At 38.4% G+C, this 17029-nt stretch overlaps 1 protein-coding gene and 1 long non-coding RNA gene across 4 annotated transcripts in view; one reads left to right on the top strand and one right to left on the bottom strand.

The window, feature by feature from the left end:
• The window catches only part of RNF13 (ring finger protein 13), a 57104-nt gene that overhangs the window by 18658 nt on the left and 21417 nt on the right, over positions 1-17029 (top strand). For 2 of the 3 annotated variants that reach the window (XM_063132114.1, XM_063132113.1), the window contains 2 exons: positions 5197-5322; positions 14803-14890. In XM_063132114.1, the coding sequence (XP_062988184.1) occupies positions 5197-5322; positions 14803-14890 (214 nt within the window). Of the gene's footprint in view, positions 1-5196; positions 5323-14802; positions 14901-17029 lie in introns of those variants that run through there. The other variant, XM_063132115.1, reaches the window with a different exon arrangement.
• The window catches only part of LOC134402584 (uncharacterized), a 30047-nt gene continuing 14688 nt past the window's right edge, over positions 1671-17029 (bottom strand). Inside the window, exons 2-3 of the long non-coding RNA XR_010025721.1 lie at positions 3259-3350; positions 1671-2534 (exon numbers count right to left, since the gene is read on the bottom strand). This is a non-coding gene — a long non-coding RNA (uncharacterized LOC134402584). The remainder of the gene's footprint in view (positions 2535-3258; positions 3351-17029) is intronic.

The raw sequence follows: 17029 nt of genomic DNA, 5'->3' as shown, positions 1-17029 counted from the left end.
ACTTTTAAGCCAATTATACTGAGTAAAATAAATTCCCTTAGCATATTTATATGGATAAACAATTCTGTATATTGCCATTAAATTAAAAGTTCTTAGTCGTGGTTGCTGGTTTGAGTGCAAACTGTTGTAGAGAAGTAGGAAATAATAATGATAATAATTGATAATAATGGCAGATATTATTTGATTTGTGCTCTGCTTTTCCACCAAAAAAAAAGAAGCACTCAAGACAGCCAAAATAGCAGTCAAAATGGGCTGTGTTGCTGCAGTCTTAGTGCAGAGAACATGTAGTCAAGGTGCTCAAGACTAGGGTGAGGACAGGGGGCAAAGATGCAGGTTGCAGTATTGGACCTACTTTGTAAATGCCATCAAAGGCAGTATAACTTGTTCTGAGAATAAGTGGTTTGGGTAGTCTCTGTGCCAAGACTACCCACAACATTGATCTCCCTTGGATGTCTGCAGCTCCTACAGTTGAATTGCCACAAAATTTAATGCAAAAACTTCCAGAACTTGATTATGTTTATAATATCTGGCATAAGCAAGTCACAGTACTATATACTGTTACATATTTGTACTGTAATGCATTTTGAAAAAATCTTGGTTTCTCTGGATATTGGCTCCCATGCCTTCTAATGTAATTGCAGCAAGCTTCAGCAGTCAGTATCTCAAGGTTAAATATTTAACACATGCTAGTTGCAAATACCAACTCGTGCCACTATTACTGCTGTGATGTGAATGATAAATGTTAGTCTTGGCAACATTTTTCAAGCCTCAGCTGCTGAGAATCTTGTACAGTGCTTTTCTGTTAGTGATGCTTTTTTTTTAAAGCTACAACTTCAAATTTTAGGAGCTATGCTAAATGAGTCTAAAATGCAATTTATGACAGGAATAGTATTCTATGTCTAATGGTCAGGAAGGTGGTGGAAAGTATGGCAAGGAAGTAATTGGGAGTAGTTTGGGCAGAAGGGAAGTGACTTCTGTGGGGGTGGTATTGAATCCAATTTCATTTCAAAATGAGAGCAACTGACAACCAATTGCTATTGGTTTAATACTTGTTTTATATATCTATATAATTAGTACCAGCATTTATTCAGCTTTGCAAGCCCTGCTATTAAGTAGGGGAATGGTTTGAAAAGAAATAGGTAATGCCATTGATGTAGCACTAGTGTTACCATCCTTTAGTTTATGCCAATAGCATAAATTGGCATGACGGTTTCCCCTTGAAAACACTGTCAGCTTATGTTTTGGTGTATTGCTAGAGGTTGCTTTTGCTAGTGGTTCGTCAGTTGTTTAAGCAGAATGTCGATGTTCGATACTGCCCAAGTTGTATATCACATCCATATTGCATTAATCAAATAGCAGGACTTCTGAATGTCCAGTAGGTTGGATATAAAGTATGTAACTTTATAAGAACACCTTGCTCTATCATGAAATTGTTAGGCATCTGGAAGACATTTTCCTTTTTTTGCAAATGGGAATTTTAGGACATCATCTGAGATGCTTGTCCACCACAGAGACTGCTTATGGAAGCAAGTGCTCTGATGTAAGAACTTATTAGTATAGGCAGACTTTCCACTTTGTTTTTGTTTTTTTTGTTTAAAGATTTTTTTATTGTGAATATCAGCAAACAGAATAGAAAATACATCATGAAAACGGAAAAAACCCATACATTGTATATAGAATTGTCATAATTTCCATCGTATGTACCGTTCCCCTCCAAAAGGGAGAATTATACAAAGGTTACAAGAAAAGCAGACCAGATATCCATATATTTATCCTCTTGTAAGTTGTGTCTATATAACACTCATTCAAAAGTTGATAATGTTATTATGTCCTCAATCCATTGCATTTATGGGAGGTGTGAATTTGTCTTTCCAATGTGATAATATAAGTCTTTTGGCTCTCATAAGGGCTCTGAAGATCCATCTGCACTGACCATGTGTTAACTTCCAAGAAGCCAGTAGGTAATTTAGGAGGAGATTGACATTATTCCATATTATAGATTGTTTCAGTACAAAGTTCATCCTTATTATAACCTCTTCCCAAAAGGGGGCAACTACTGGGCATTGCCAAAACATATGAGTTAAAGAAGCATTAGATGCTTCTAATGCATGCACTCGTTTAAGTGAATATGGAAACTGAGTTATGGAAGAGAATCCAGTACATATAGGAATCGGGGCAGATGTCTCTGTCTTACAAATAATTACAAATAATTGGCACTGGCTTAGAGCCAGACTTGGTTGCATTCTTTCAAAACTACTGAACAAAACACTGATAATTACACGACTTGTTTACCATTTGTTCTGAATTCAACACTTACAATTCCATATATACTGATCCACAAAAGCTACCCACCTTCAAATCAATAATATAAAGATTATTTAATCTGTACATAAGCCTCCATGGAGTAGGTTTTATTACTCCAACTGTATATACCGAAGGTTAGGTACACTTATTTTGAGAAATAACTTTTACCTATTTAATGCATTTTTATTTTGCACTTCAGCCAAAACGTCCCCAAAAAGCTTATGCACAATCTAAAAGACAAGACACAAAAGGGAAAAGTGATGGGGAGAGAAGAGAAAAAAGCAAATTCAAGCACCAATTTTTAAAGTTAAATGGTTCTTAAACTGACCGTCTGGAAACAGTTGGGAGAGAAGAGCAGTCTTATCTGTGTTAAGCAACCTTGATCATTATTGAATATTTAATCTGATCGCTATCAATATTGTAGTTGAGCAGAGATCCCTTAGAGAGACAAAATCCTAAATAATTTGAGGAATTAATGCAAATTTTAAAGGTTTGCTTAGGCAAGGATGTGTACAAAATGCAAGATGATTAAAATGAATGTTACTCAGTACCTACCATGTTTAATATTAATGTCATCCCCTACAATTATGCTACTGAAAGTACCTGAAACGTGCAATTACTGAAATTCTGCTTTTAAAACTGTAAAGGTGGCAGGCTTCACTCCAATAAAACACTTTAAGATACATTTAACTTGAACCTTTAGCTTTCATGAGACTGTGTCTATCTTAAAACTAAGTACACACTTAAGTGCTTTGTTGGATTAATGCCCAGGTGAAGTAGAGCTGGAAAAATAACTCATTTATACTTCAGAAGTTGTCATTACAAGTTACATTGTACTTTGGTATTTGATGACTATTTTAGTCTGGATGGGAAGCTTATTTGAATAATGGTTTCTTCCTTTCCTCATGTCAGAGGCTGATACAATGACGCTATATATATGCCACAATAACTTACTGCTTAGATGACTTCAGTAGATGATCTCTGCTTAGATAAAACTTCTGTCATGCTTTTAATCTTAGAGGTAGAACATCCATCTCGAAAGGTAGCTAAGAAAAACAAAAAAGTAAAATAACTTAAACAGATATAAGTAAAATGTGGCTTGGCTTTTGCAATCCAAATTATACATCAACTGAAAATGATTTCATTATCAAGTGAACAAGCAACAAATATTTTTCACCTATATGGAATAAGTAGGGTAGAATTGGCCAGCTTCCCTGCCTTTCTACAGCCTGTATATCCTAGCTGATAGGAATTCAAGTAGCTGATGTCTAAAGCGTGAGGTTGCTTGATTCACAATGGATGAACCAATAGCAATAGTTCTGCAGCTAATTGGGGGTTGACCTATTTTTTGAATTAGCCCTTATGAAAATATCTTTCCAAATTCCATGTTGTGCATTAGAAATCTTGTAGCCTATATCCTAAAAACCTGATGTACCCCATGAAAACAGAAGGAATGCTCCTTCTCTTCCATTATATATAGTATGGGATATTTCTCATAGAAAAGTGGTAAGTAACTTGAGGAAGGACCATCCCAACAACTTATACCAGCAATATTTTAGACGGAGTAACTTCATGAAAAGTTCCACAACTGATTGGTGTTGCAAGGGCATTTTCCTCACTTATATGGGAACGAATGAGGGAGAATATCCTATCAGTTGAGGAGAATAAGCCAAAGCCCCCCTCCCCCCAAATCTGGAACCAAGTACAAGGTTGGAGTATTGGCCACTAGAGGTCAGTATAAGAACTCCTATAAAACGAGACCAATATAGAAATTTTGAGTGAAGCAATGTGTTTGGGTAGCTTCTGTGTACACCCATAGCTTTCTTTAGCAAGGCTGAGATTGTGTAGATTCCAAACAGTAGAATAACTATTTAATGAGCTTTTTAGCCTCTCTTAAACTTGGGTTAGAGAGTTGCTATTCGCATTTGCTTTAAAAATATTATATTTGTAGTAGACAAATGTAGAATGCAGGTCCTGAAGTGCCGTTATGACAAGTCATTAAAGTCAGAGATGATAGTGCAGTGGCATATACATGGTGATGTGCAGGGAATACTGTAGAGCAAGGGATTTCAGGCAGGAGGACTCCTGAAAGATTTCCTGCCTCTTTAGCAGCTCATTGGCTGTGAATGATAAAGCGGCAAGCGCTCCTGTTAACCCAGCAGCTTAACGAAAGATTAAAATAAAATTGTGCACTTTGTGTTAATAACACAAAAATTGGTATATACAGAGTATCTATGAGGCTCAAATTAAAACAGGCATTTCAAAAATTCCCGAACTTGAAGATGGACATGAAATCTTTGGAATAGACCTGTCAATATATTGTGTTTGTTGGGAAAGCTTTGGAATAAACCTGTAGTCATCCAAAGGGGCTAAAATACATTTGAAACTAATGTTCTTCCAACTCTAGCTGAGAACTACTTATGTCTTTGTCTTGTCTAATGGAGAAAAAAATCTCCCTTAGTTGGAATATAAATGTAATAAATAAATTCAAAAGCTTGCATAGTTCTGCACTGTCAGAAGTTAATAAACAGCCAGACGTTATATTTTGTAGCTTGGGCCACTGTCAAATACATTCTGCAGAGGAAGGAAGTTCTATTACTAAGTTTCCTTTTTACATAATTGCTGTGCAGGAATGCAAATGTATATTCAGATGCTCCTGTTTTTTCTTTAAAACAGAGAAGAATTCAAAATCATGAATCTCTCACTGGCAGCCTGACATAATCGCTACAGATATATGTATGGTCAGCCCCCAATTTGATAAAAATGCAAATTACTTTTACTGTCTAATTTTTGTAGCATGCTTTGGAATTCAAAACCAAGAACCTTCTACTGATTCTGCCATTTTATGCCTAAGAACTAATGAAACACTTTTCATTCCCCCCCCCCCCCCAGGGTTTTCTAGTAAATTCAAAACCTGAGAATGCATGTGAACCCATAACCCCTCCACCTCTGAGGGACAACTCCTCCCATGAATTCATTGTATTAATCAGAAGACTTGATTGCAACTTTGATATAAAGGTAAGTGATGTTTTGTTTGCGTAGTCTCTGAAAATATAGACCCTGTTTACAAAAACACAGCATGGTTAATAAGGCACAATGGCTTGTTAACTACCCTGCATGTGCCCACTGTGTGCTGTTGGGGGGGGGGGATTAGGGTAATCATCCTCAGCAGTAGGGCCTCTTATGACTTGAGAACCTGGCCAACGCGACGTGTTGCCATGAATAACAAGCCATCCAGGACCCTACAACAGGCAATGGGTTCTGGGTCATTTACTACACACAGCAACAAGCCACCCTGAGTGAGTTTACACAACATGGTAAGCCACACTGCTGAAGGTAGTTATACAAATCCTCCCAACATTGTGGAGGACTGTGTGGGGGATCATCCCCTCCCTGCTCAACTTCGGTTTTGCATCACTGATGTAGACGTTGCCTTCTCTTAACCAGACCAGCCTTGCAATTGCAGATGCAAAATTCAAACATTGGAGTAATCTAGAAATTTAAATAATTGAAATAAATGCACTTTATTAGTTGCTGAATGGGACTTTAATTAGAAGAGGACTGGTCCCAATTTATGAAAACTTACTTTAATGACAGACATTTCTTTCAGAAACTTTTTAACTTTGTGTAGCATTGTCCTTTCTGCTTCTTGGCACTGAATCCCATTAATGTCATGGTATGGTATTCATTACTTAATATGTTTCTGCTTCCCATACTCCTTGTGAACCGCCCAGAGAGCTTCGGCTATTGGGCGGTATAGAAATGCAATAAATAAATTAAATAAATAAATAAAAATTGTTTTTTAAAAGTGAACCACTTTGAAGCTGGAACAGTCTTGGAATAAATCTACACTAGTAGCTAAAGAATAAATAGCATACGTTTTTATGGTAAGAGGTTTGGAAGCCTTCAGATTGCTTTGTTAGATGGAATGAATTATTCCATTAGAGCAATTTTACAATCTTCTTCCAGAGTGACATTAGGAAGGCAAAACATCATAGTCATATCAGAGTCTGGAAGACAGGGCATCGGTGGGGAAGTAAGTTATAGATTATGGGGCATGCCTGCACAATTGGTGACCCAGCAAACTGAATGAAGGCAAACAACCTTGTATGTTAACCTATCACAGTCTCAGGCCTCATCTACACCAAGCAGGATATTCTACTATGAAAGCGGTATATAAAAGGCAGGAGCCACACTTTATAATGCTACTGAAGTGCACTGACAACTGTTGGGGTCCATGGCACATCTACACCAAGCAAGGATATAACACTAGGAAAGTGGTATGAAAATTACTATGTTTGCATGTGACCGATTATTTGGGCACGAAATCTTGTTTATTTTGGAAGTATTAAACATAGCTGGTTCTCACAGAATGCTAAACCATGGCTTAGCATTACATGCATAAGATGCAATGAGCCTGCATTGCTGGAAGAAGGATTTTGACAGAATTTAGTTCCACTTTCTACAAAAGCTGGCTTGTAAAGTATGAACTGCAGGTTGTAGTTTAAAACAAGCTCTGGTCAGTTTCTTAAATGGGTCAACTTCAAACCATGGGTTATTTTGATTTATTTTAAGCCACAATCTCTTGTTTGCACATAACGACACACCACCTTTCAGAGGAAATTAAACTAAACTCTGCCAAAGTCATCCTCACCTTGCAGGAGTAGCACTAAATGGGTTTAGCTTTGTATGTAAAGCAGCCTAGTAGACTGAATCCAAAGGTTCCTTGGGTGGTAGAAGGGAACCTTTGAATCATTTGTTGTGTTCTGTATAGTCACTACATGAATAGCCTGTTACGTTTCTGGTTATATTCAGATAGGCTAATCTTAAAATTCACTCAGACCTTCTGTTGTACAAACCTGAAAAAAAAGAGAACAGATTTCACAGAAATTTCACAGCTGAATGCAGTAATAAAGGCTAGAGCTCTTTTCCTTTAGTCTGCTGCTGCAGTAGGAAAGTGAGCTTAGGCAACAAATGACAAGCTTTTTCTATGCAGTATCCAGAACTATATAACCTATGCAGCCCTCAAAGGATTTGGATACTTGTAGCAACAAAAGCTGCAGGAATGCAAATGCAGGTTTCCTTTAGGAGAGATAATTGCTGTGACCTTGGACAATGGTGACACAAACTGCAGTGTGGTTAACCTACTGTAACAGAAGAGGCACCAATGTAGGACAGATTCTAAGGATGGATCTAGTTAGACACCACATGCTTAAAAGCTGTTGACTTTACAGGGCACAGTTACAAACAGAATTGAGTTATTTATGCTTGAGAGATGCCTGCTGAACCCCGGGCAGGTCGTAAATTATCTGCTAATAGGATATGTAACAGGAGATTGGGGAGGACCTAGCACTTGGGTATTAAGATGTCTGCTGAAGTGGTGAGTCTGCTAACTAAAACAATAGTTTGGGTGATGACTGCATTTGCTTCTGGTTCTTGAATGGAAAGTCTGTATGATTTTTAGAGGCAGTGCACAATTCTGCATAGTATTGTTTTAGATCTCTTTGAATCTCTTGATGGGAAATATTGGCAGCTGTTCAGAAAACACATTTGGGGAAGATAATTGCCAGATGTACAAGCTGGGTTTAGAAAAGGCAGAGGAACTAGAGACCAAATTGCCAATATCCGCTGGATAATGGAGAAAGCCAGGGAGTTCCAGAAAAACATCTATTTCTGTTTTATTGACTATTCTAAAGCCTTTGACTGTGTGAATCATAACAAACTGTGGCAAGTTCTTGGTGGTATGGGGATACCAAGTCATCTTGTCTGCCTCCTGAGGAATCTGTATAACGAACAAGTAGCAACGGTAAGAACAGACCACGGAACAACGGACTGGTTTAAGATTGGGAAAGGAGTACGGCAGGGTTGTATACTCTCACCTTACCTATTCAACTTGTATGCAGAACACATCATGTGACGTGCTGGGCTTGACGAATCCAAGGCTGGAGTTAAAATCGCAGGAAGAAACATTAACAATCTCAGATATGCAGATGACACCACTTTGATGGCTGAAAGCGAGGAGGAGCTGAGGAGCCTTATGACGAAGGTGAAAGAAGAAAATGCAAAAGCTGGGTTGCAGTTAAACCTCAAAAAAACCAAGATTATGGCAACCAGCTTGATTGATAAGTGGCAAATAGAGGGAGAAAACGTGGAGGCAGTGACAGACTTTGTATTTCTGGGCGCAAAGATTACTGCAGACGCTGACTGCAGCCAGGAAATCAGAAGACGTTTACTTCTTGGGAGGAGAGCAATGACAAATCTTGATAAAATAGTTAAGAGCAGAGAAACCACACTGACAACAAAGGTCCGCATAGTTAAAGCAATGGTATTCCCCGTAGTAACCCATGGCTGCGAGAGCTGGACCATAAAGAAAGCTGAGCGAAGGAAGATAGATGCTTTTGAACTGTGGTGTTGGAGGAAAATTCTGAGAGTGCCTTGGACTGCAAGAAGATCAAACCAGTCCATACTCCAGGAAATAAAGCCAGACTGCTCACTTGAGGGAATGGTATTAAAGGCAAAACTGAAGTACTTTGGCCACATAATAGAAGACAGGATACCCTGGAGAAGAGGCCGATGCTAGGGAAAGTGGAAGGCAAAAGGAAGAGGGGCAGACCAAGGGCAAGATGGATGGATGATATCCTGGAGGTGACAGACTTGACCTTGGGGGAGCTAGGGGTGGCAACGGCCGACAGAAAGCTCTGGCATGGGCTGGTCCATGAAGTCATGAAGAGTCGGAAACGACTGAAGGAAAAACAACAAGTACAGAAGTGCTTTTTTGTTACATCCCCCCTTAAGATTATATGACAATACATACCTTTCCACATTATTTGTATATCAGATAATTGTTTAGACATCAACATATCTAAGCAGTTTGGTGGTGTGTGTGTATTCACACAGACAGACACGTGCACACACAGAGTCTGTATGTTTTGATACTAATGCACCTCTGATTTCTGTTGATTTATTGTAATACTTTTGCTTTAATAGACTTTGACTTTAATTGGTTTAGATTGATACATTTTAATACTACCATATTTCTTCAATTCTAAGACGCACTTTTTCCTCCATATAAACATCTCTAAAAACAGGGTGCATTTTAGAATCGTGGGTGTGTCTTAGGGTTTTTTTTCTGTTGGTGGTACTGAAATTAGTGTGCGTCTTACAATCGATGGCGTCTTACAATCGAAGAAATACGGTAATGTATTTTTGCAGCTGATACTTAGTGATTTGGTTTGGTTAAATGTGGATGGTTTTTTTGTTGAAAGGAATGTTTCATAAATGTTTATGAAAAGAATGTTTCATAAAAATGATTTTTTAATTACATTTTTTTTCGCTTGCTAATGTGGATATAAGTATTGGGTTGGATCCAGATTTAGTCAGGCTTGGAACAGAGCAATTTAAAACAGTGGGACTTAAGTTAGTCATGGCTTAGTTAAGTTCCATTGATTTCAGTTGGTCTATTTGCAGTATGACTAGCTATGGATCCTGTCATGATCCCCAGCTTTCAGACTTTCCAGTGTGCAGCAGAATATTTTGAGAGGATGAGGCAAAGCTTACTACCTCAAGGGTAGGACTCCTTATTCAGTTCCCTCCTGGGCAAAGGACTCAGCACTGCCATTGTCCTCTGGTTCAGAGGATGAGGCCCTAGCTGAACCTCCATCTCCCCAGCCTCACAGAAGTCTCAGGGTATAAAATCAGGTAAGGGCAGTCCACTCAGCTCCTCCAGGAAGAGCAGAATGCTACCAGTTAGCAGCCTGCATAATGCTTCATTTGGTTTTAGTTTCCTGCTGAGACAACATCCTTTCGTTGTATTGTATTAGGGGAGATTCCAGCCACTGAGGAACCACTTGGAGTTCCCTTGATATTCATAATTTGCTTAACAGTTCCATAAAAGATTCACCACCATTAAACATGCACATTTTGACATGAGCATCAATACTGATGAAAATTCAGCTCGACTTTAATAGTATCCAGATAAGTTTATTAAGCAACCACTTACAGGTTATAACCAAAGAGGTTATAGACAAATAGGATCTAGACAAATCAAACTTTTGCAATATGTAAATCAAACATCAGAGACAATGTCCTTAGACCAAAACATTAGCCTCATAAGCTTACCTGAGTTAGGAGGCTTTCACCACAAATTTGGCTGCTTTACAACTGGCTTAACTATGCTAGACAACAGTTGTTTGATTTTATCCATATCACTTCTTATTCTATACTTTTCTTCAGGTATTTTCCTTTAGAGTATCATATAATTCTTATGATGTTATCCATATCAGTACTTAAACTCTTCTTCAGGTATTTTTCCCTTGGAGTATTATATAATTTACAGTATAACATATAATCATAGAATCATACAATAGTAGAGTTGGAAGGGGCCTAAAAGGCCATCGAGTCCAACCCCCTGCTCAATGCAGGAATCCACCCTACAGCGTACTTGAGAAATGGTTGTCCAGCTGCCTCTTGAAAGCCTCTAGTGTGGGAGAGCCCACAACCTCCCTAGGTAACTGATTCCATTGTTGTACTGCTCTAACAGTCAGGAAGTTTTTCCTGATGTCCAACCGGAATCTGGCTTATTGTAACTTGAGCCCATTATTCCATGTCCTGCACTCTGGGATGATCGAGAAGAGATCCTGGCCCTCCTCTATGTGACAACCTTTTAAGTATTTGAAGAGTGCTATCATGTCTGTGTGGTATCCTCAACCATCTGGCATCTGCAAATATAGAAGAGTGATTGTATATCTCTGGTGATTTTCATGTATCTCCCTTCCCAAAAGTTAGTTTTTATTGTTTGAAAATGCAGGCCAAAAAAAGCCTTGCAGAGGAAGGATAAAGTAAGCTCAGATAAATATTTTTCTTCCCCATGAATTGCTTCAAGATCCAGGCTTGCAAATAATTCCTGAAGCCACTCTTTAATGCTTTTCCAGCTAGATTGTATATCAGCCGCTGTAAGGGCCAAGGGGTCAAATTGAAATTTCCTCAGAATTAATTTGTAGCTATTTATCCAGGTGTTTTTTGGGGGGGTGGGAGGGTGGAGGCTGAATTTATCAGCTCTAGTACACATTGTTTCACCAGTTTGTTTACTAAATGTTTCAATTTTATAAACTGAAAGAATAAAGTATAATATTAACTTTAGGCTCACTTCTGACCGAATGTAAGCAGCAGGAGTGCATGGCGATAGGCCCAGTAGGATCTGCATGAATTTATTCTGCAACATCTCCAGATTATTTGGCTCTTAAAATGCCCCAAATCTCAGCCCTATATGTCATCTGAAGAATAACCTTCGTGGCAGAGATGCTTAAGGCCATTAATAGATTTCTATGTATAACTCTAGGAAATTTTAGAACTAAATATATACATTTTTGAGCTTTCAGTGTACTGGATGACCAATAACTATAACTTGAGCAAACCATACTCACAAGTAGTTAAATTTATTGGACTGTTTCAGTTGGCACCCATCCAGTATCCATCTTTGTTTTGTGGAGCAAGTACAAAACAGCTTTGGTCTTTGAATAATTCAGTAGAGCTGTTTCTTTGGTGTGTGCTTTCCCAAATACTTCCAACAATCCCCTCATACCAATTTGGGTCTAGGTACAGTATAGAAGTATATCATATGCATACAGCAATATGTTCAGTTTCTGCATGCCTACAGAGACTGGGAAGTTGGATTTGGCAGATAGTTGGACATATCATTCACATATATATGGTATCGCACACCAATACAGCTGGCGCATATTACCTTAACATGCAGCCTCCTTTGTTGAAGAGGCTGCGGGGTTAAAGGCACACATTTTCATTTAGAGTGGACTTGTCCACATATACAGGGATTCTGGATGTTACTGCATAGAGAAATAATGGTTATTACTAAAGAAATGATTGTATATGGTCCAGTATTATTTTTACTATGAATACACAAAGGATTTAATGTAAGTTTGAAATGTAAAGATTTATTATTATTTTTGCTAATTGCTGCTCGCCACACAGCAGTGGAAAAAATGGGATAATCTGAATTTACCCACATGGTACCGAAATATATGGTCTGTAGTAATATCAGAAAAAATAACTCATGATTTGCTTCTAATCCAAGGAAAAACAGAACCGCTAGCATTTTATGCTATATGGTGGAGATTCATTCATCATACGTCACAACCAGTCTTAAAACAATATATGCCCACTTCTGCTTTGAGCGTTTGGACATTATAACAACAAAGGAAGACCACATAGCACACTTAATAGTTTATTTATCTTCTTTCTTTCTTTCGACTTGATTTCCCCCTTAAATTGTATTAACCAACTTCTCTGTAACAGCTGTTTAAATCCCAATTGACTGTTCTATTTTTGTTTGTTATATCTAAAATAAAACTTTTTTAAAATGTAAAAAATTAAGAAAAAAATATTCCCCCCCCCCAAAATGCCAACAGACAACCTTGTTTTACACCTTTTATTGATAGAATTTCTTCTGACAACTGGCCTTCCCTGCTACTCTTATTTGCATTGCAGTTCCTGTATTCAGGTTCTTAAACAGAATTAGCAAGCACCTATCTATCTCAAGCTTCCTTTGTACCAAAGCTTCCCCCTATTTATCCTGTCAAAGGCTGAAGTCACATCTACATAAACAGCATGTAAGTGGTTCTTAGAGGCACCTGCATATTTCTCTCTTAGATCATTTAAAACAAAGCACTGACCTATGGTGGGCTTTCCATGACAGAAGCCTGCATGTTCATCCCCAGTTATGTTTTGGTTCACCCAATCCTCAACTTTGCACAATAATATATACATCCGAGCTATATTTAGTTTCCTTAAACATGCAGGCCACTAGTTGCCAAAATTTTCTTAAATCATAACTAGCCTTCTAGCACAGCAAAAAGGCTAGTTAAGGGCAGGTTATTTGAGCAAAAAGTGCCTAGGTGTTTCAGAAATTAGGAATCTCTGCCCCCAGAAGTCTAGCACTAAGATTCATCATCTGTTCAATTAATAGGGCCTCCTCTACTTTTGACTGTATATTAAAGTCCCATTTCAGTCTGCATTTCCCTTGTTGTACATAGGGGTCTTGACCCATCCCCCTCAAAATAACCTGAAATTCCAACATCTCCATAAGCAAAGGCTGGTGGATCAACTTCAAAAAAATGTATGCAAGAGTCACACTTGTACATCATCAAAAATAATCTATGACTCTTCTGCCATTTAAGGAGAAAATGTGAAATTTCCTGAAGTATTGCCATAGGCAGTGCTGTTACAAAAAAATAGCATAAACTTATATATTAACTCTAATAACCAAATGCCAGTGTGATTTGTTGATTTATCCATAGATTTCCTGATTAGGAGATGTGCTGAATCTTCCATACACACGCCAGTCTTTTCTTTTGCTATTACATCTTCTTCACCCAGTCTTGCATTAAAGTCCCCCATTGTGATCATTAGACATGAGGAAAACTGCTGATTAATTGCTTCCAGGTGGAATTCTGTAGTGTCCCATATATCAGAGTTCTAAATTTTGGAACCTCTTCATGGAAAATACACATTCATTCAGATTGATTTAATTCCCTTCGAGCTGGACCAAATGAATTATTTGTAGGCAAGATTATTTGGTTGGCTCTAATAGTAGATATGAGACTGCCATTATTTTGGGAAGTGTCATGGAGAGAGAATTTGCTGGCTTTGGGCAGATTGTGAGAGTATATTTCTGCCCCAAAGGCTCCCCCCCCCGGGGCAATATGAAACTTTAAAACCTTTCAAAAACCAGGCTAAATAAAAAGTCCCCACTCCTGCATTCCTAATATGGATAGCAAGCGATTGACACCTGTACCAATTTTCTGTACCTACAGCATAAAAGACTACACTTGCAGAGGCTTCCCCTTCCCAGAGAAAGAATGATGATGGCGGGGGTCACTGCTTAGTGTTTTAAACTTGCAGTCTAGAATCAAGTATGCTAAATTTATTATTATTATTATTTTGTATCCCGCCTTTTTCCCAATACTGGTCCTCAGGGCAGCTTTACAAAATTAAAACATATACAATTAAAACATGTAAATAGAAATATGCAAAAGTTAAAAATATAACTAAATGTGCTTCAATATTAAAACTTTTAAAATACAAATAACAATTTTAAAGAAGTCCAATGCATAAACAGAAGTCCAGACTATTCGCCAAAGTTTTTGCCTGCCTCTGGAAGCACACCAAGGAGGGAGCCAGTCTAGCTTCCCTGGGAAGGGAGTTTCAGAGCCCTGGAGCAGCCACCGAGAAGGCCATCTCCCACGTTTCCACCAGGCATGCCTGTGATGGTGGTGGGACAGAGAAGGGCCTCCCCTGAAGATCTTAAAGCACTGGCAGGCTTATAAGAGAGGATATGGCCTTTCAGATAGCCTTTTTAGGTCATAACCAGCACTTTGAATTGTTAAATTGCTAATACATGCATAAAGTGTTCTGGTGGAGGGAAGTGTTAGTCTCACAACTCTAAGCAGTTGTTTATTAACAAGCATTTTGTTTGGCTTGCAGGTTTTGAATGCGCAAAGAGCCGGCTATAAAGCAGCCATAGTTCACAATGTTGATTCCGATGACCTCATTAGCATGGGATCTCAAGACAGTAAGTACAGGTATTACTTCTCTCCTGTTTGAGACATTCTCTTTCTCTGGTTCAGAATCTATTCAATTTAAATGAAAATTCTTCTGTGCTCAATAAGAATTCCAATTCAGGAAGAATAACTTATCAAAACCAAATACCAAACACATTACATAGCTGACACGATACAAATGCAGATGTATTATGCCAACGGTATAATAAAGATGCTATTAAACCTTTCATGCCTGGAATGTCAGCTCTGTTCTGTTTAGTAAATATAATGTAAGGCAGCCACATCTTCAAAGATACTAGAACTATCCACACTGCTACAGATAGAGATTTAATGCTCTTCCACTGTGCAGTGATCAAAAAATTGATGCTTTAAGCAAAACATAATATGAGAAGAGTCCTGCTGGCTTGTCCAGTCCAGCATTCTGTTCCACGGTAGCCAATGAGATGCTTATGGGAAGCCCACAAGCAGAATATGAGTGCAGTAGAACATGAGTACTCATGTTCCTCAGCAACTGGTATGAAGCAGGTGATTGATCAGATCCCTACTCAGAGCTGGTACATGTAGCTAGTATAAGTCACATAACAGTGCCTCTAGAAGGTTCACAGGAATAGCATAGCTGGTAATGGATTTTTATAAATTGCAAAATCCTAGCCAAAAATGAGCAGATTTACGGGCATTATCACTCAGTACAAAAATGCAATCACTTGGCCTCACATTGATGTCAGCAGAGCAGCTAACATTCAGAAGGTGTTGAATGTCAGGCGATTGATTACAGCTTGGCACCACCTTGAAGTCCAATTTTCTGACATTCAGTAAGGAGATGCTGAAAGAAGATTGTTAAAATCTTGGACCAGGGTGTGCCATCTACCTTGAGACCCATATTTTTTGAACACCTACAACTATAGGAGGAGTCTCTTAGACTTCTGAATTTTATAGTTTACACAGAAGACATGACACCTCTAAAACGTGACACCTGGCTCAATACAACCAGTTCAAAATGATTACGATTCCATGTCACTTGACTACAGGCTGCCATAGAGTTTACTGGCTTTGAAGGAATCGAGACCAGGGGAGAACTAGATGCTCTTACTTAGATTGTAACTCTGCTTTGGCAAACAGCATCACATCATCAAATCTCACCCTTCTTCCATTCTTCAAACGCAATTTTGGAAACAGGAACAAGGAAACCCATATAGCATTGCCATCTTTTGCAAGGAGAAGTGGAAATATGTGAGACATGACATACGAGATGAGGAAGTGGAAACATAAGAGACATGCTTTAAGTCCACCCTTCTCTTTGCATGTCCCATCACATTTGAAGTCACTTTGAATCAAGTTCAGACATTACTGTTCCTACTTGCCCATCACTGAAAAGGCCTTTCTTATGGTGGCTGCACAAGCAATGGCACTTGAATGCCTGTTACCCACTGCAGTGCATAGTTGTATGCAAATAAGCTGCAGCATATCCCTGGCAAAAGCAGTGTTGGCATTCATACTGTGCAAGTGATTGTGTGGGCTAAGGAGCATATCAATTTTACTGTTGCCATGTGAAGCAGCACTGCAGGGAAGGGTTTTGTTGACAACACACACACACACACACACACACACACACACACACACACACACACGAACAGTAATTTCTAAAGGCTTCTGGAATGCCCTCCCAAGGGATATTTGCCTTGCACAAATTGTGTATACTTTTAGGAGCCATGTTAAAAGCTTTTTTATTTGATAGGCCATTTTTAATTGGTTCTTAATGTTGTGGCATGGTTAAGCTGGTTAATGAATCATTTTTATCTCTCATGTTTGCACTGATATTTTATTGTATTGTTGATGTTATACTCTTGTCTTTGTACACAAAAACAGAATATAAACCAAAATCACTTACGAAATTGAAAGTGCAAATGCAAATCAGCCTCTAGCAAAAGAGGTACCTTAAGGAACCCTTTGTCAAACGTAGAAATGAAGCATTGGGGGGCTGAGCTAGGGAATTAAAGAGGGATGGACGGGAAATATTGTGAGGAAGAGAAGAGAGCTGTGAATGAGCTTGCAGAAGAGAATTTAGAACTATCTTTAGATTTTCTTAAAATGCTTAGTAGGTATAGTCCAAGATGAAGGGAATTATTTTGTATTACATACATCAAAGCATG

The sequence above is a fragment of the Elgaria multicarinata genome, chromosome 8 (genome assembly GCF_023053635.1).
Source record: "Elgaria multicarinata webbii isolate HBS135686 ecotype San Diego chromosome 8, rElgMul1.1.pri, whole genome shotgun sequence".
Lineage (NCBI taxonomy): Eukaryota > Metazoa > Chordata > Lepidosauria > Squamata > Anguidae > Elgaria > Elgaria multicarinata.
Note: the sequence above shows the minus strand (reverse complement) of the source record. Positions and strands in the feature narration are given on the sequence as shown.